This window comes from Triplophysa dalaica, chromosome 11 (assembly GCF_015846415.1).
Source record: "Triplophysa dalaica isolate WHDGS20190420 chromosome 11, ASM1584641v1, whole genome shotgun sequence".
In the NCBI taxonomy this organism is placed as follows: domain Eukaryota; kingdom Metazoa; phylum Chordata; class Actinopteri; order Cypriniformes; family Nemacheilidae; genus Triplophysa; species Triplophysa dalaica.
Window position 1 is genome coordinate 11,917,439 of NC_079552.1, and position 19,888 is coordinate 11,937,326.

Here is a 19,888-nt window from a genome sequence, read left to right on the forward strand (position 1 = left end):
GATTTCATGCTGTCACTTTATTGAGTCGAGCAGAAAAAGGAGGAGCCGTGGTGTTCATTTTTTCACTCCGCCCTTCCCTCTTACCAGCCTTCTTACTTTCTTCCATTTCATTAAACACAGAAAAAGTTCACCAGATCAAAATCATGTACAGGTATCTGGGGGAGCTCGTCGGTCGCGCAGCCGCCAGCGGCGCTCTGGCCTCGGGATGCGTCGACTCGGCTCTTCCCGCTTCCGCATCTCTTCTGCGGGTCCGCCGCTACAGCGAGGCCGTGGTGGGAAAGGATGACGATCCAAACTTTTTCAGCATGGTTGAAGGTTTCTTCGACCGCGGAGCCTCGATCGTGGAGGACAAGCTGGTGCACGACCTGAAGACGAGAGAAACACCCGAGCAGAAGAGACACAGGGTCCGGGGAATCCTCAAGATCATAAAGCCGTGCAACCACGTCCTGTCCGTGTCGTTCCCCATCAAGAGAGATAACGGGGAGTGGGAGATGATCGAGGGGTACAGAGCTCAACACAGCCAGCACAGGACACCTTGTAAAGGAGGTGAGACACTTTGAACCGCTGGGTGTTATATGTTAGTGTGTCTGGAGTTTAGGGAGCAGTCCGGAGAGACAGAAAAGGCATGCGAGTTCGTACAGTAAATATTATGGTCTTACCTTTCAAAACATTTTCCAAACCCAATGCAAGATGTGGAACGAATCCAAACGCATTTATTTAACCGGTTTCGTCTCTGTAATTTGACAGAGAAATGACAGGCCTCGTGTTGAATTTCGACAAATTGAAGGTGTGCAACAGCGACACCCTGCGGTGGCCTTCCTGCCACGATAACTTGAATTTTACGGATCCCTGTCAAATAAAAATGTAATATAATACACTTAAAAGACGATGCCACCTCATTTTATAATAAAAAATAATTTAATATTTTTAAAAAAATATGTAGCATAAGCTGTTCTTTCATACGCTGGTCAACTCTTTCAGAATAGTAAAGTGGTGGATTGAATCAATGAATAAAACTGTAATTTGCATGTACTTTCCTGTGTTGTTGCACGGTTTTACAACATTTCCAGTAATCTTCAATACAGGAATGTGGTCGGTCTTGTTCCTTTATTTTATTGGGTAACTCTGCTTTATCTCATTTTTTAATGCAGCCTACAGTTTTATATTTGCAGAGATATGTGTGTATATTTACAGTCGGAAGTTGTGGTGAAATCATTCATTAACTATGGAATGTCTTCGTGTAAGAGGTGTTTTCGTCACTTTTGGCATGTAAAGCACATCTATTTATTGAGTTTTTTATTCTGCTTAGTCAGTACTGACTCTGCAAAGCTTTCCAGGAAGGGAGGTGGAAGACCCCAGGCCAGTTCAACCTCTCCGCAGTTTCGTTGGATGAAAACCCTGTCCTTTTTGATACTATTCTCTATCATGCTTTTTTATACTTTTTAGTATAATATTCTTTATTATACTTTTTAGCGGACATTCTTGTACGTTATTTTTGTAAATTTATGTTGATTTCTATAGTTGATTTTTTTCATCAATCCCCTGCGTTGTATGTGATTTAATTGTATACGAGTTGATCAAGCAAGGGTTGGGATTATTCTTCAATTTAGATTCAATTGTAGATTAAAATCATTAAATTTGGATTATAACCTGGAAACTAGATATACAGTAGAGGTATCATGTGCTTGTGTGACAGGACATCACTGAATATGATGATGTTACTCCCTAAAGAGCCTATATACGTCGTTAATTAATTTTTATTAGTTATTTGATTTTGGTTTACAAAATTTAGTTGTAAACTAAACAACAACATCAATAAATAATACAAAGATATGATATGTAAATTTACTAAAAATATTATTCTTTGAGTACAAAGAAAAAGAAGATTCAGTCAAATATAATGGCTAACAGGAGAACTACACCTTTAGCCCACTGAACATGCTCTTTTCATATTTGTGCATTGTTTCACTAATGACTAGTGCCTACGCTAAAAAGCAGAATGTCCTCAGCTCGCTCACTCAAACACCCATAAATCAGGAAAGAGACCTTCCTGTGGGTTTTTCTAGGTTTTTAGTCTGTGGGAATAACCGTTGAAACGGCTGGTCTTTAGCACCACTAACAAAAACCAGGAAACACGATTCAAGTAGCATTTATGAGGACTATTGAAAACAGGGTTGTGTTGTTTGGGTAGTCAGACTGACTTTAACCACACCCTGGTTTGGTCCTGCCCAGACTTCCTTCGCTAGCACTTCAGCGGAGGGAGTGAGTCATCATGATAGTTGGTTGGCTGTCTGTCTCACAACATTTCCCCTCTCAGAACTGCAGACATGTTTTTGCACAAGGCCGTTAAACCATTTTGAATTTTCCTCCAGACTTCCTACTCTGAATGGCCTAAAATGGATATTTTTAGGAGTTTTACATTGGAAACATGCCAATCTTTGCAGTGGGTAGATATTTGGCAATCACAGTTTGAATGAGGTTGTTGAAATAGTGCGGCCAGAATGCCCATTATTTAACTCATTAGAAAGCTTCTCCTGCTTATTAGAAAGAATGTCTACTGTTCATGAATCATAAAGCGCATCTGTAAGAAATAAGCAGTGCTTGTATTTTCCAGGTATACGTTACAGCACTGAGGTGTCAGTTGATGAGGTGAAAGCTCTCGCCTCACTAATGACATACAAATGTGCAGTTGTAGGTAAGTTGTGCGTTTGAATTGTGCGTTTGATTTTGTTGATTTTGTTTTACGAACATACAGTCATACAACCATTGTGCTTTTAACAGATGTGCCTTTTGGAGGAGCTAAAGCTGGTGTAAAAATCAACCCAAGGAATTACTCTGTGAGTATTTTGTTTCTCATAAATAAAAGTAAATCTAGAAATATTGTAAATGTTGACCTTTCATTTCATCATTCACTCACCCTCTTGACATTTCAAACCTGTACGACTCTCTTTCTTTTGGAGAACACAAAAGAAGATATTTTGAAGAATGTTGTTAACTGGCCCCATTCACTTGCATTGGTTTTGTGTCCATACAATAGAAGTGAATATGGGCCAGTGCTGTTTGGTTACCAAATTGCTTTATAATATCCTCTTTTGTGTTCTCCAGAGAAAAAAAGTCATAAAGGTTTGAAAACGCAAGAGTAAATAGTAAATTATTAAAACATTTTTTTTTTGTGTGAACAATCACTTTGAAGTCTTGTGTTAATAGATGGCTGGTTTATGCTATTAGTCAGAGTTTAAGTATTGTCACATTTTACTATTTCTTTCTAGATGTCTCTTCATTTTTGCTTTACTTTCAGGACAATGAACTGGAGAAGATCACAAGAAGGTTTACCATTGAGCTGGCTAAAAAGGGCTTTATTGGTGAGTTATTTGCAAACGCAAACAAAATCTGTACCCACAAAACTCACAGCCGCCAGAAAAATTGGAATATCCATCTACATTCAGCTCATTCCTTGCTCTTGGTTCCTCTTTCTTTAAAGAAGTAATGAAAGTAGTGCAAATGTTTAGGTCCCTTTAAGACGTTTTACCTCTTGTCTTGACCCATCATGAGAATCATTTCAAAGTACCAGAGAAGGTTTTTTGTGGTTGGTCTCCTAGAAATGGAGTAGTTGATGTTTCAAACTGATGTATATTATGTGTATGATTCCTTTTGAATTGTACTCAATAACAGCTTAAACAATACAGAGCAAAGCAACAACAAAGGAACAACAATAGTCAGGAAATACTTAGAATCAGTTAGCACGGTGAGGAATTCAGGTCTGTTATGAACCTGCTATTGAAACCTCTTCTACATTACAAGTTAATTGATTGTTTAGCTTCCAGACCAACATAACCTGGATTTAAATTACATTAGTTCAGAAAACACTATGTTGGTGCCAACATTCCTCATGCAGTAGGTCACGTTTTGGATCTGTGTTGGCTTGCACCTTCCTTTCTTTCATTACAGTTTAACTCCTCTCAGTTACAGTGCACAATTGCCATTTCATGTTACAATGTGTTGACACAGAGACATCTGAGGTGTGGAGAGTCATGGCAGTATATCTTTTTTTTCTGTGTCAGGGCCTGGCATTGATGTCCCAGCCCCTGACATGAGTACAGGAGAAAGGGAAATGTCCTGGATTGCCGACACTTATGCCAACACTATGGGTCATAATGTAAGTTTAAAGCATATAATGGGTTACTTGCACAAAAATATGTTTCTGTTGCAGTGTTTGATTTGTGTTTGAATAAGCCCCCATTGACTTTCCATAGTAGGAATAAAAATTAATATGGAAAGTTAATGAGGGTTTATTTAAAGTGAACTACTCATTTAACTAATGTTAATTCAAAAATGTTTACAATATGTTGAAATTCACCCTTATAAAGAAAATGCTGAAGAGGTTTTGTTTATTGTTAGTTCATTTCAAGAAATGTAGTAGTTAACTAATGTTACCTCATGGAATCTAATGATAAAGTCAGCGTTTTACCAGTTAAGTAAGTGAAACTTTAATTAAAGGGGCAATTCCAGCGTTATGGACATTTTGCGTTATGGACTTGACATAAACATGCTCAGAGAATTAATTTGTTACGATTATATTTAACCATCTGTTTATATTTTACTGAACCCTTGTCAATAGTCTAAACATCAAAAAATGTCAGTATATGAAAAAAAGGGAAATAAATATGCAAAAAACATGTGACATGCAAAAAACATGTGACAAAATATGGACGTTCTTGGGAGACGAATAACTTTGTAGGATTTCTGTAAAATAAAATACACAATCCTGAAGCAATAATACCCAATGAATGGAGAAGGGATGCCTCTTTATAGAACATAAAAAATTACTTTATATTCATTTTCATGTCTCCATTTATGAGGAATATGTAGCCGTTGACTATGAAAAATCATGCACTAAAAATAAAACAAATGCTTTACAAATTTGAAGAGAGATCTCACATAGGTATTTGAACCACCGAATGTTAAAAACTGTGCTGTTAACGTAGTAAATATTGCTGGTAAGGTTGACATTTTCACAGAATTGCCCAATTGCCCAGTAATGTTATGGTACTTTTAGATTATATTAAGGTCACTAAAGATAAACTTCATATTTACTATGCGGGATAGATAAGATTGTAGACATAACACTTCAACAAGTATAGTATAGTATAGTATAGTAGTATGATATAATGTTAGTGTGATAGGTTCTCTTATCTGAGCTCAGCTCTTTCAAAATATGAAAGTAGTCATTCTTATGATTGTGTTGTTCCACTGTTATTAAACACTTGCTTTGCAGATTTTGTCTCAAACAAAAGCAGAAAGTGTCTTATCTTATTTATAAATATTTTTTTATCAGCAGGGCTAGTAGTTTTTGTTTCGTAAATTTTGTGTCCTAATTTCGAAAAAAATTGGTTTTCTCTTTGATATCAAAATATTATGCAGGATATCTCTTGAAAACAGACTGTCACCATGTTTTTGACTCAATGCCCAGAGCCTTGACTATTCCTGACAAATTGCGTGGTTATGAAACTAGGAGAACAAAGCTCCCTGTGTGTATTTTTCCATGCTCTACTGAGAAAGTCTACAGTCTGTCCTCCCATGGCAGTCAGTTGCTTTGTCTGGATAGCTATGATGATGTGTGTGTTTTTTTGCAAGCTGCCCTGCAGCAAGATAAATGACAGAACATGAGAGATATGAATATATAACATCCTGCTGAAGCACTAGTGGCCTGTGTAGTCTTTGTACGTCATACATCTGTGGTTAATTGTTGTGGGTTAGATCATTCTCATTTCAATACAAACAACATTCTTCTTCATTTTAAATGTGAATTCTTAAAAAAAAAAATTTTTTTTCCTTTTTAGGATATCAACGCTTATGCCTGTGTCACTGGTAAGCCCATCAGTCAGGGTGGCATCCATGGGCGCATATCTGCCACTGGTCGTGGTGTCTTCCATGGCATTGAGAACTTTGTCAATGAGGCTTCTTACATGAGCCAGCTGAACATGAATCCTGGCTTTGCAGACAAGACGTTTGTCATTCAGGTTTGCACATTTGATTGTCCTTACATTATGCTTTTGTGCCCATATTGAATCTGTTTTCTAAGGAGTTATTCTATGTATTTATTAGTTCAAAGTCTTTAAATTTAAATATGGATATTTGATTTAAAACTCACAGTCTGCTGAGAAATATATCAAGCCATTTGCATGGGTGCTGCTTACAGACATGTACATTAGTCAACAACTGCATTTAAGCACTTTGTGTATGCTGACATGGGCCATTCTGAGTTTGCTTACTTAAATATTTATAGACCGTGTTTGCATGAGAGGCTTGATCAATATTTGTAAAAAATATATATAAACATACATTTCTAAAATATTTTTATAAAACGGGAACATTTTTGTCTGCGTCACTGCAAGCATGGAAATTGTCAGTGTCACATTTGATAAAAAAAAAACAGGTTTGCCTAAAAAAATCTGTGTGTTTCACATGATTTTTCTGAGATCATATGCTTTTTCTATGCTGACCACAAGATGCTGCCAAACGCAAGAAAAATGATGGCACCTCAAAATAGCTCTAAGCACAGTGTTCCTCATAATGCCACATGAACATGGTTTGACATTTCTTTAGATGCTTAACTCACATCATTTTAATGTCCACTCAGATGTTCAGGTGTGCCCATAAAACCCATGAACAGCATACATGATCTCATACCGTGCACTTTTTACCGTCCCTATAGCTGCAGACAAAATTAAAATTAAATTCTGTGGTCTCGTGATTTCTCTGGCAGGGTTTCGGTAATGTGGGCCTGCACTCGATGCGTTATCTGCACCGCTTCGGAGCGAAGTGTGTGGGTATAGGAGAGGTGGACGGAAGCATCTGGAACCCAAACGGAATCGATCCCAAGGAGCTGGAGGACTACAAACTGGTCAGTGTAAATCCGTGCTTGTTAACTTACATGAACATTACTTTTCATCGGAAAATTCCCCAAGACAGCCATCTTGTGGTCAATAAGCAGTACTGGAGAAATTACTGGATTGCATTTTGGTTTGGTAGTAGCTAGAAGAATGAGATTTTACACAAACTCTCTCCAGGCCAACGGCACTATCGTCGGCTTCCCCAGGGCCACCCCCTATGAAGGCAGCATCTTGGAAGCTGATTGTGATATCCTGATTCCTGCTGCAAGTGAAAAGCAGCTTACAAAGAAAAATGCCCACAATATCAAGGCTAAGGTTAGAGGTCTACAGATCCAACCATACCACAAGTGCTTAACATAGTATTTCAGTTATTGACTATGTGTTGTGCATTGACAGATCATTGCTGAGGGAGCCAATGGCCCCACTACACCTGAAGCAGACAAGATATTCCTAGACAGGAACATCATGGTGATTCCTGTAAGTGACAGTATACAAATATTTTTTATAAATTTTTATATACAGTATACTAATTTGATGCCTGAGATTCTGAGATTTTAATAAATAACGTTTTAATAAATGTTCTTGTCACACAACCACACGGCCAGATTGAATTGTTTTGTTTAGTAAATGCAAATATCACCTAGCGATTGAAGTTTTAAACAATTAAAAAACATTGATATGTATGTATAGGATATGTACCTGAATGCTGGAGGTGTGACCGTCTCCTACTTCGAGTGGCTGAAGAATCTTAATCACGTCAGTTATGGCAGATTGACCTTCAAATATGAAAGAGACTCAAACTATCACCTCCTTAGTAAGTCCATCATAAATACATTAATCACTCAACGGGACTGCGGCAAAATAGCACAATATATAGGTGTGTTTTTACTGATGAAAGTGGTAAACAGTATATTGCTCAACATTATGTTGCAGGCAGTCTAGAATACTTGGCTGTTGTTATGTTCACTTTATTATTTCTGTTCTTACAAGGAAAGACAGCGAGATTAGTGTTTCCCTGTGTATTTTGGCATGTGTGCACAAAAAACACAGGCAATTGCTCTATCCTGCCTTTCATCTGGATGGCCTGGAATAACCCTACATTATTGCTGGTCACATGGTGCAGATGTTGTATGAAGAGAACACAGAGGCAGCCATGAACAGAAACACACTACAGACTGAATCTGTCAATAGTAATGTCTGACCACTCTATACTTTCCATGGCCACATTCAAAGCTAGTACCAAAAACTTTACGCTTGTTCTGTTTTTTAAGCTCTACTGGTTCCCCGCTGGGTGAATGCCCTAAATAAAATTCTACCTAATTTTGCACAGTTATGATAACAAAATAAATAGGCCTATCAACTTTTTAAAAGGGAGGAGAGAATGCTTTTTTATATATTGTTGTTGACTCTAAAAGCAACGTGTACGATCATACATACAAAATGTTTTGTCACATATTCACCTGCACTACAATAAATGTGGTAAATTCAGTGTTTAAGCCTCGGACATATTAGAGTATATTTCAAAACATGTAGGAGACGTACACTGAGAGGGAACAAGGAGTTTTTTAGTGTAAAAATACTTTTGATCAATACTCCCCTTGACAAATATGTTAGATATCCGATTCATAATGGAAATCTTATGCATTCTTTGGCAGTGTCTGTCCAGGAGAGTCTGGAAAGGAAGTTTGGAAAAGCACGGTGGAGCCATTCCTGTCGTGGCCACCTCTGAATTTCAAGACAGGATTTCTGTTAGTACAAAAGACCATGAACATGAGCCTGTGTCTTTTATAAATACATATTTTACATATTTCTACTGCAATTTGTTTTATTACCAGACAATAAGCTCTTTTTCATTTTTGCTAAGGGTGCTTCTGAGAAGGACATTGTGCATTCTGGATTGGCGTACACAATGGAGCGATCTGCCAGAGTTAGTACTGTGGATATTATTCAATTTTTCTGCTTTTATTATTTTCCTTTACTTTTTACATTAAAACTATCATAAGATCGGAGATGTTATGATCCCTTTACGTAAGTAGAGACAGTACATGTAAAGGATAGCACGAGTGCCCCCAGCATGATCTTTATTGTCTTCTAAACATTGACACAAACCTGTTACACACCCAGCTAGTGGGTTTGTGTGGAACAGAGATCTGGTAACCAGAGAACTGCAACTGTGCTATTGTTGCTTTCATTCGTTTCTGAATTGGAAAGGAGATCACATGTGCATTTCTAATTCCTGATCATTCACCACACCCACAAGATGTGCAGGTTTTGGCCGAATCCTTATTTGAAAGATTTTGCTAATTTATGATGTCCTTCAAATACCGTTTACTTTAGTTTGATGTATAAAATGTTTGTAAAGCGATGTTTTAGGATTGCTTTGTTTATTCACAAACTCTTTTTTCCTCCTTTTAGCAAATCATGCGCACAGCCAACAAGTATAACCTCGGGCTGGACCTCAGAACAGCAGCCTATGTCAACGCCATTGAAAAAGTCTTCAAAGTGTACCACGAAGCAGGCCTTACCTTCACATAGATGCCTTCTTTGAGGATCTTTTCTTTCTGTACATCTGGGTCTGATGTTTTGCGCAGACCCGAGATGTATCATTAACCTCTTTGCTCCCCACGTTTACATTTTATACACCCATAAAAATATAATCTTATAATTTATGCATGTGTTTACAAACATGCATATTTCAAAGCCTCCTATCTCATCTAGTGCTTTTTTCCAAATATGCATGACTGTTACAAAAAATTAAAACCAAAGTCCCTTTAATGCACATATTATTCTCTTTGCACAGCAGGAATGTTTATCAATACAGGCCAAAAGTATATTATTTTTGCTAGGGTTTCCTTAGGGTCTGGTATTAATGAAGCTTCACATAGAGGACCATTAAAGCTTAAAGTCACAATAACATCCTTAATGAAATGGGATGTGGCTGTAGTTTCTAATACCTACATAGTTTGTCGTTTCTTTCCTTTTTGAAATGAATGTGTTCGATGGGGAAGGTGATGCAAGATGAACCTCAGGCTTTTTGTATCCATGACCAAAAAAATTGCACAAGGTTTTCTAGTTTTGCGGCACTTTGAAACGGTTTTTCATGGCGACGTTTCATGAGAAGCATTTTTTAAGTTGTGGCCTGGACCTTATTGATAAACAATTGCATTTCTTTATATGCAAATGTAAGGGCTTATTTTTGGGAACAAATCTTTATTTTCATTATAATGGCGTTTAATATGAAACTTTTTGAATTCCACAGAAGAACAATATAGTTTGTATGAGCTATTATTGTTTAATCAAATAAAATGTTAATGAAAATATGTGCAGTGTTACAAATTCACCTTTTATGTAAAATATATGGTTTGAACATCGCTCAAATCTTTTTTCCAGCCAAGAGACATTTAATATTCAATAAACACTTCATATATCGTAATGAAACATGACATCTAAAACAAAACATGCAACAAAAATTGTTTATTTGAACCAATTAACAAAAGAATGTGATGTGCATAGGTTGTAGTTCCTCATATTTGATGTCGTTGTCCAGCTGAAAATGTTAAACTAATATTTAAAACTATTTACAAAAGTTACAAATTAAATATGCTTTGTTTCCATGACTCAACAGTGCTGGTGTTGGGCAGAGGTGTTTCCTGATGTAAGATCATTTCTGTGAGCCAAACTCACTTGCCAGATCGTCCAGCGCATCAGCGAAACCTAATCGAACACAAAATGGCATTTTTTTAGGGTTTTTATTTAACTTTAGGTCCAAGATGAAAACATGATATATTTTAAATCTTCACTTGGTCTATAGAAACCGGTAGAAATGAATATATGCGGTTAGATTTCTTTTTCTCCACTAATGACAGTCAAACTCACCACCGTCATCTCCACTGCTTTGAGCTGGTGCTGGTGGTTGTTGCGCTGCTGGTTCGGTGTTAAGGAGGCCACCAAACAGTCCACCACCTTCCTTCTGCTTTGGCTTCTTTTGTCCCTCAGATGGGAAAAGATCTCCCATGCCCCCTGAATTGTCAACATCTTTTTTTCCAGAAATTACTTCCTTCACCTTCCTTTTGGCTACAGCAGCTGGAGAATTAAACGGAAATATTATCAGACACTATAGATACAAAACTTTGCCCCCTTTCTCCAAACATTTAGTAAAAAGGCATTTAAAAAAAGACTTCCCCAGCAGTGTTGGGTGTAACCAGTTACCAAGTAATTAGTTACTGTATTTTAATTACTTTTCCCTTGAAAAAGTAAAGTAAGGGATTACTCATATGTTTTCTGTAATTTAATTAGTTACTTTTGATGTACTTAAACTAAATACTTTGTGAAATATATGCGTGTGCAATAGTGTAATTGACATCCAAATTCAAAGTCTTTAAAATCTGTGCTCACATTTGTAATACTTTGGTCAGTTAATAATATTATTTATTTGAACGAATTAAATCAGCCGTTTCATGTCTTTCCTTGAATCACTTAACTAATCAAGGTTGATGTAGGATATAGAAAGTCATTTGTAATGAGTAACTAAATACTTTTTGGACAGAGTAATTTGGACAGTAATCTAAATACACTATTGAATATGTAATGAGTAACTAGTAATTAATTACTTTTTCAGAGTAACTTACCCAATACTGTTCCCCAGTGCATTTCATGGATAACTTTGCTTAGATGAAAGGCTTGTTTTAACCACACTTTCAAGGTCTTAAAATGCCTTTACTGGGACCGGTTGCATAAACTACTTCGACTAGTCGTACAAGTTAGTCATCTCATTTCTTTCTTCAAGACTGAACATACCTTATTTAAGTCGGTTACATAAAAAGGCAGATCGGTCAAATGAAAATCGGAAAAGTAGGACTGACTAGTCCTAACTAAATGCTAGTCGGTGAAAGTCATTGGTAAGACAGTCTTAACTTAGCTGCTATGTTTATCAAACTGGCCCCTGGACTAACTGCATTCTCAAGTAATATGTCATCTAACATCTACTTTTGTAAAGAACAAACATTGCAGTGACTTAAATACAATGTGAAACTAATTGAAAACTACATGGAAAACCATATTGCCGATTTGTGGCAAACAGTTAAGTGCATATTTCATATGAACTGAATCTTATAGTATTCATATTATTAAAGGTAGACTTTATCACTTTTTTATTTAAGGGCTTATTTAATTTTCATGCACTCTTTTCAGGATGACCTCTTGTGATGTAATTCATGCACTTAATTGTCAAATTTGGGGGAGATACGGTTCCGGTTTGCTTCAAATGTATTTATTGTTCAAACGAAACCGTCAAATTGACTCCCTCGATAGATACAAAGTAATTCGTGATAATTTAATAACATTTACTTGACACCAAACCACACAAGCCTGGTGTTTTCGATACCAGAAAAACTTTTCCGATTCAAATGGCACTGCAATAAAATCACATGCTAGCGCATGTAAATAAGGGAATTTACATCGGCTCAACATGTAAAACAATAAACCAAACATGGCTTTAAAACGTCATATCGTAGGAAATAGGTTTCACCGCTTTACTAAACTTTTTACAACTTTGTCCACTTCAGATTTAAAGAAGTCCAAATATAAATGACCTGTTGCATTTTTTTGCGAAATCACGACCTCGAGTGTCTTGAAATAAATACAAAAGAAGAGACACTTTCCACACAAGTTTAAGGTTATTAAACACAAAAAACTCACCTGCTTGGTCTACAGCCTGGTCGACAAATGAGCCTGCTGCTTTATTACCCATAAAGCCTGAAAGGAAAGACATGTTTGTAGAGTTTGTAAGTGGGTCAGGATGTGGCAGAAATGTTTTGAGAAGCATCGCGCACGCACTTTTATTTAGAGCCGATGCTCGAGTAAATACGTCATTGATGCGCGTGCCCATTGGCTGCTTTAACCAGGGTGGAGCAGAAAGATGTTCTCGACAGAAAGATCTCAGGCTTGCTTGACTGGTTTATCTGGTGGGCTGACCCATCATCTGTCAGGGTTTCAGTATAACACTTATGTAATAAAAAATACTAGTAAAAAGATATGTGTTATGTATTAATGGATCAGTATTTTGTCATAGGCTATTAATTTTTTTATTTAGTGGGGTGTACTTTACTGTACACTGTCAGGGTTCCTCAAATCCTGCCTTGGATGGGTAATAATACCCTACAGAGTTAAGCTCCAGCCCTGATTAAACACACCTGAGCGAATTAATCAAGGTCTTCAGGATCATTAGACAATCACATGCCAGTGAGTTTTGTTAGGGTTTGTCATCTCTGACCCTCCAAGACTTTTATGGTTTTTATAATTAAAAAGAAACCATTGAGCAAATAAGCTGTAGTCGCCTAGTTACTGTTTTTATGTTAATGTTATGGCTGTCACTGACATCAGTTGCATTGTTAATGTTTTGGTGTACATGGCTTTCCTCTGAGCCAGTGGTCTCCTCCCATAACTGGAATGTCAATAAGGTAGAATGACTGTAATATAAAGGCTCAGAATACGCATAGGGACTATTATGTTTTACAAAGTGGGGCATTTCGATTGGCTGTTTTTCAGTGGATTATAATACCCACATAGGTTTTTAGGCAGATAACTCATTGATTTTTTTGAGAAATGAATATTTAATTATGCGGGTGTGCCGAGAATGGGGATGTAAAGAAGAGAGGGATGTTCTAGGGTGTTAAGGGTGTGCTTGTCTTGGTTTTTTCAGCGTTCTTAAATTAGTCTTCTCAGTTTCACTAAATTTAGGGTGGAGCTCGACATGCCTCTTTTTTTTCAAAAGACGTCATTGAATACAACAAGTCACATTTCATAATGCACATACATTCTGTATTCTTTTTGCTACCTATATGTGTACTTAACGCGACATTGGATGGTAATTGAACGTCAGCATTGGATATCGACAATAATAACAAACAAGAAATAAACATGAGAATTGAAATGTATTTTTCACAAAACTGATTTTATTACAGATGATGTATTTAAAAAAAAGTGTTTCAGATGTCATGGCTCCCCCATGTCAGTTAAATGAATATGGTCAAGTGGTTAAAGCGAGAGTAATACTTAGACAGCATGCCTGACTTCCACAGACATAAATCCTGAAAGCTAGCAACTGCTCTGATACCATTTGCAGGTTTTGTAAGTTGTTTAGAAAGGCTTCTACAGCAAATTACTTATAAGTGCATTACCAAAGCCTTAAAACAAAACTAATTTCTCTATAAACACACTTTATATGATGAGTCTTACAGGACAGGAACATTTTTAGCCAGATTTCTTCTTCAATCTACTAACAATTGGTGTGTCAGGTGTCATTGTATGCACAATGGATGACAACAGATGTTTGGACTGAAATGCTTTATATTTTCATTGATGCTGACTGTGTAAATAGTTTCATATCTGTTGCATTGGGTGGTGTAAAACTGCTTCAGGGCAGGTATGAAAGACAGGTGGTGTGCAAAATATTTACGTATGATGCTTGAAATGTTCACTTAAAATCTTGCATAGCTAAATAATGTTTCTGATGTTACATGTGTATTTTTTTCTTGTGAATACTATCTCTGTATGTGATGGAAGTGGTCTAACTGAGGTAAGTATAGGTTGTCTGTGAGAAGAGAGAAAGACACTTTCTTTCTTTTTTGTGAAATTTGGTATTAGTTTGTGTTCATTAGAGGTTTAGCATTGATAACATTCAGCCATTGCCAGCAGCTAATGTACTCTTTCCTCTCAGCAAGCGGAGCATCATGGGGGACTGTTTATCCTGACATCAGCCTGTAATGGAAGAGAAGGACCAAAGTATTGATCAAATATCATCTTTGATGTCTGCTAAACACACGCTTAGGTACATTTTGTGTATTTCTCCCATTTTTTTTGGCATTACAACTATGCTGAAGCGCCCTGTGTTCAAATGTAGTGTTTCCTGTCTGGCAAGTCTGACAATTTACACGACTAGTAAAAGTGATGAGGTCTGACAATGAAGTGTCAATTGAAACAAGGAAAGTACATTTAAGCATAATTATATAAACAGTTATGTCTTCAATTGATAAAACTTAAAATGTATGCCATCACGGGATGTCTTTGTGTTAACATATTTAATTTACTTTATTATACTTTCCACTTTCTATTTGCATATTTGATTTTAAAAAGGCAGTATTAACAAGTGCAGTCATGTCATGACAAGTCTAGTGAGAAATAATTAATGGTGGCTAAAAAATAACTATTTCATAAATGGTAATGCTTCTATCTGCATAATACATACAAAATACATAAATAGTAGCTTATAGTAATAGTAGTAAATAGAAGCTCAATTTGCAATTTGGGATACAGCATTTCATGCACTTGTTTCCTTACTGACGATTTTGACAATACAATATACATAAGGTCTACATACTGATTCTACAGGACAGCGTTAACAAAAGTAGCAATATGTTAAATTCCAAGATCCTCTTACCTACTGTCCAGCATCTGCAGGCTGCTCTACAGCTCCCTCTTTCTTTGAGAGCTCCCCCTGGAGGTAGAAAAACATAAACATTTGATACTTACAACTCAGCTGAGTGTCTTCACCTGTACTAACTCTTTTTTAAGATAAGTTAGATAAGATAGTGAGATAAGCTAAGATGAGTTTTTAATCAATTTAGGTATTATTAGTTATTAAGTTGTCTCAGAGAACATACGATACATTTTTTTGCTGCTTGTTCAATTGACTTAAATTGCTTAAGTTAAATCAACACAACTTTTTGAAATGTGGTGACGACATGATTTTTTTATGTTTAGTCATATAACTGAATCCAGTTATTTTCTTTAATAAGTGTTATTTTATGCATTTTTCAGTAAAAAGAAACACTTGTTAGTGTTTGATGTTCATTAACTTTAAGGTTTTGAAGAGTGTGATATATGTTTGAGTTTTGTGGTTACCATTCTTTAGAAAAACCGGTGCCTTTGCTTAGTTAGTGCGGTTACATTTTTGAATTAGAATTTCTGTTAAACTTGATTAATTTCATATCTTGTTAGAGACAAAATAAAATGTTATGTTACATTTACCATATATCCAGTTTAGATATTTGTTTGTTAGTTTAATGTGTTAAAATGGAGAGATTAGAATCTGATGGCGATGGGTTTTAGGTTTTGAGAGAGTTCAGCATGCTTTTATTGCACGCATGCATTTATTGAGTTTTTGAAAGCACCTCAGTGTTCCCCGGCTCATCCTGTCCATGATTGGGTAAGAAGAAAAAGCAAATCGTAACATGATCATCAAATCAAATGAAAACAACACCAAAACAGCCATCGGAAATAATAAGCACTTAAAACCTTATACACATATTGAATTATTATGAGCTCACAAACAATAATAATAATACAGTTCACCTCAATACATTCATCCACCTTGTGATGTCTTCTTCATTTTGATGTTACAACATATTGTATTTTAGGTTTGTGCTCACCTGTTTGACCAGGCCAGCAGATGTGACCACACTCTCCAGGCCTTCCACTGTCTTTTCTGACACCTGATTGGCTCCAGCTACAGCAGTCTCACCCACAAGATTTGCCTGCTCTGTTGTTTTATGAGCAACTAGGACAGACACGATTCAATTAAAAATAAATTACTTCTATAGTGCCTTCCACAATTTTACATTGTTGCCATACAGCTTTCCATGCATAAAGAAATATGTAGATTTGAAAAGAAAACTATAGGTATTAAAATATAAAGTACCATTGCAATTTACAATAACGCAATTCTAGAACAATTTAATGAAATTAACTGTTTATGTTAATTTGTTGTTTCCGTTACCTTGGTTTACACCTGTGACAACACCTTCCTTTGTCTTTGTGCCTGTCAAAAACAAAACAGATTATTACATAGGCCTATAATATTATTTATTGCAAGCTTCAGTGGCACAGTTGATGCTTCCTCGTTGAGGCTGAAAGGAACTCTAACAAGCGAATGCTTTTTCCCACAAACTTTTGTCTAACAATTTATTTACCATCTGCCTCAATCTAAGATTATTTTCAGACAGATATCTGCTTCCCAGCAACTACAAAATCTCAAAATGCCTAGTTCTCCAATCACTATTGAATGGAACCACTAAGTGCTATTAAGATAAACAGATCCAGATCCTCCTACAATGGGATGCTTTCTGCATGCTAACTCTGCTAACAGTGGAAAAAACCCATTCGGCCTCTGAAAGGCCCCGGCATCTCCAGCATTGAATCTCTGTCACACAAATGTCCAGTAGAACAAACATGAGCTCTGTTCCTTCCCGGAACCTTTGAGCCCACAGCATTTCCCCCCAACAAACACACACACTGAGAAAACAACCACATCCCTCAAGAGAGACACGTGACATGTTTCTGCTGTTCTGGACATTTACTATCAAGATGTGCACATTCTTGCAACATGTACACAAAAGCTTGGAATCTTGAGTTATTTATGTCAATCAATAAATTGAAAATATAACCCCTGCCCAACCACTGCTGCATTATGATGTCACCTCTAAAGCATCTCTGATAACGTGACGAGGCATAAAACATCTCTACCTCTGCAGCCTGCTACTGTTATTAAAAGTCTGTGGTGTACTAAATATAGATATGCAGAATAAACAGCAACCTTGTCCCATACTAAGAGTTTTGATTATTTTGTTAAACACAAAAAGGACAATCCTTTATTTAAAAAAATAAAAAAGGTATGCTCCACCTTTAATGGATCTATAATTTCCAATCTATCTAAAAATAAACTGGATTAAACTCACACAGTTAATCTGGTGTTGTAGGAGTAAACTGGTGTTAAAATGCAATGGCAAATAAATGGTATTTTGTTTGATTTGCATAATGTAATCTATATGTAGATTATTTAACATTTTTCAAATAATCAATTTATTAAAATGTATTTATATGCATGTGTGAATTATTTTTACACTGTGTTCCGTGTGTATAAAAGGGAGAGAATACAAGGAGTACGAGTCTCTTCTTGATAGTGACCTAGCAAATGTGAATGCGTGCATATGTGAATTAATAGAATATTTGTTACACTGGATTGTACATAAGTGGAAGACATTTAACTCTAATACATTTTTCATTCCAGGTCATGCAGACTTTCCTTTTCTTCTCTTTTTAGTCTATGTCTAACCCTGGGGTTTTTTCTAGCAAAGATATGAAATAGAGATCACCTGTTATGTACTGTATTGCATTTTTATGCCTGACCTATGATAATATATCATATTAATATATTAATGTATTACTTTGTTATGATGCAAAACCATTAAATTATTTATTCATTATAGATCTAATCTATGTGAGCATTCCCAATAAACTATAGACATGCTTTTTCCTTCACTTGATCACAGACTCGCAAAAATGTACAGCATGGAAACTATGTCCTTCCTCAGAGGTAATAGTACCATTTTTTCTTAAACACGATGAAAGCAAAGATGTTTTTTTCTATGCCATACTGACAGATTCCCATCATCAGTGTGTACCCACACTGAGAGCTATTATGAATCATAAAAGATTGTGTATTGACCCGAGCCGACCTTGGTTTCTGTGGGCCGGGATGTGAAGTGGACTGGAAGCAAATGGAATTACAGTGCAACGTGTGCTTACAGTCAGTCTTCAAAAGCAAAACCAGAGAACTTTTTACCTGCCACCACCTTATATATATTATATAATTATCCGGATATTAAAATTAAAGGGACATCATTTACTCACCCTCAGATTGTTCCAAACCTGTGTAAATGTCTTTGTTCTGATGAACACAAGAGCTATTTGGAAGAATGTCAGTATCCAAAATGATCTCATGCCCCATTTACTAGAGAAAATAAATACTTTGGGAGTCATGGGGGGATTAGATCTCCTTGGTTACTGACATTCTTCCAAATATCTTCTTTTGTGTTTAACAGAACAAAGAAATTAAGATTTGCAATAATTTGAAGGTGAGTAAATGATCTGTCTAGAGAGTTTTTCTTGTTAAAGGGTTGATCAAACTCGTCAGTTAATGGCATCCTGAATAATTATTGACGGAAATGAAAGGGCTTCCTTTCCTCCCATCTCTTTTCTTTCCTTCTTTATCTCTCTTTCCTCTAGAGATTAAAACACAAAGCCACACCTCGGGATAGCGCTTTATTAGGCTCTTTTTCATAGCTGATGTACAGTAGTTTAGTTTGGGCAGATGGTTTGTTGATCTGTTTAGGTGTATGGCGCTGGTACTGTATGTGTTTGAGTGCTCTATGTCATTCTGGTCACTGAGCACAATGGTCACATGTAGTAATGTGCTTCTGTCTCATATTTTTTGTCTGGCAGGTCTGTTATCATCAGTTTTTTTCATTTGGTTATCTGATATAGATACAAAATTAACATTGTTTTCACATATCATAAGCAGAAATAATATTGAGTAAATACATAATGGAGCATTAAAAAGCTAACAATCGTCCCTTAATGATATCTTTAAGCATTTTATTGTATGTTATATTTAAATCATGTAAATTTATTTATTTTAAACGTAACACTTAAGAGTGAGTTTGTCATTGCCACTGTTTCAAACTGTAATGCGATTTACCCTCTAAAACATTGTTTAATAGCTAACGATTACAGGAATAAAAATAAAATAGTTATAAAATAAAGCAATACAAATAATGAATTTTGAGACAGTACTTTGAACCCTTGACTTTTTAAGAATTATCAGTAATATCTCTTGATTTTCTCGTCTCAGTTAGATTTGTACGTACCCACATACATGACCCCCTCCTTGGTTTTGGTCGCTGCCTCCTCCACCCCAGCCTTGGTTTTCTCTGCGGCAGCCACCACACCCTCCTTAGCCATAGAGAATCCCTTCTTCAGTGCATCCATGCTGTGATCTTTAATCTATGTCCTTTAGCTGGAACTGTCTCTTGTCTTTTAACTGTTGGATCAAGCTGTATGTCTGCCGCTCTATGCCTGCCTGTGTGCTAAGTGAGTCTGGCAGAGAGTATATGCAGTTCCTTTGAGAGAGGGATGGGCACTCAGTACTCAGACATATT

General features: G+C 36.3%; 3 protein-coding genes across 4 annotated transcripts; 1 reads left to right on the forward strand and 2 right to left on the reverse strand.

The window, feature by feature from the left end:
- Positions 1 to 2: 2 nt before the first annotated feature.
- Positions 3 to 10,213, forward strand: glud1a (glutamate dehydrogenase 1a). The gene is given in 14 exon segments (XM_056760714.1): positions 3 to 546; positions 2,615 to 2,695; positions 2,782 to 2,837; positions 3,299 to 3,362; positions 4,062 to 4,156; positions 5,841 to 6,020; positions 6,767 to 6,904; positions 7,071 to 7,208; positions 7,290 to 7,370; positions 7,584 to 7,707; positions 8,549 to 8,583; positions 8,585 to 8,641; positions 8,758 to 8,820; positions 9,309 to 10,213. Coding segments are annotated over 14 exon segments (1,635 nt in total). The 5' UTR covers positions 3 to 143; the 3' UTR covers positions 9,429 to 10,213.
- Positions 10,214 to 10,352: 139 nt separating this feature from the next.
- Positions 10,353 to 12,750, reverse strand: zgc:193505 (uncharacterized protein LOC559113 homolog). Its single transcript, XM_056760715.1, has 3 exons — positions 12,591 to 12,750; positions 10,770 to 10,976; positions 10,353 to 10,607 (listed from the first exon to the last, which is right to left on the reverse strand). Exons 1-3 carry the CDS (start codon positions 12,715 to 12,717, stop codon positions 10,555 to 10,557), a joined length of 387 nt encoding a protein of 128 aa, XP_056616693.1. The 5' UTR covers positions 12,718 to 12,750; the 3' UTR covers positions 10,353 to 10,554.
- Positions 12,751 to 13,824: 1,074 nt separating this feature from the next.
- Positions 13,825 to 19,888, reverse strand: sncga (synuclein, gamma a). Of its 2 annotated transcripts, XM_056760851.1 has the most exons (6): positions 19,598 to 19,881; positions 16,669 to 16,710; positions 16,322 to 16,449; positions 16,064 to 16,084; positions 15,331 to 15,387; positions 13,825 to 14,651 (listed from the first exon to the last, which is right to left on the reverse strand). In XM_056760851.1, the coding sequence occupies exons 1-5, from the start codon at positions 19,716 to 19,718 to the stop codon at positions 15,331 to 15,333; spliced, it is 369 nt and encodes a 122-aa protein (XP_056616829.1). In that variant the 5' UTR covers positions 19,719 to 19,881; the 3' UTR covers positions 13,825 to 14,651. The 2 variants fall into 2 exon arrangements, with proteins under 2 accessions (XP_056616829.1, XP_056616830.1); XM_056760852.1 differs by lacking the exon at positions 16,064 to 16,084 and having other exon boundaries at positions 19,598 to 19,888.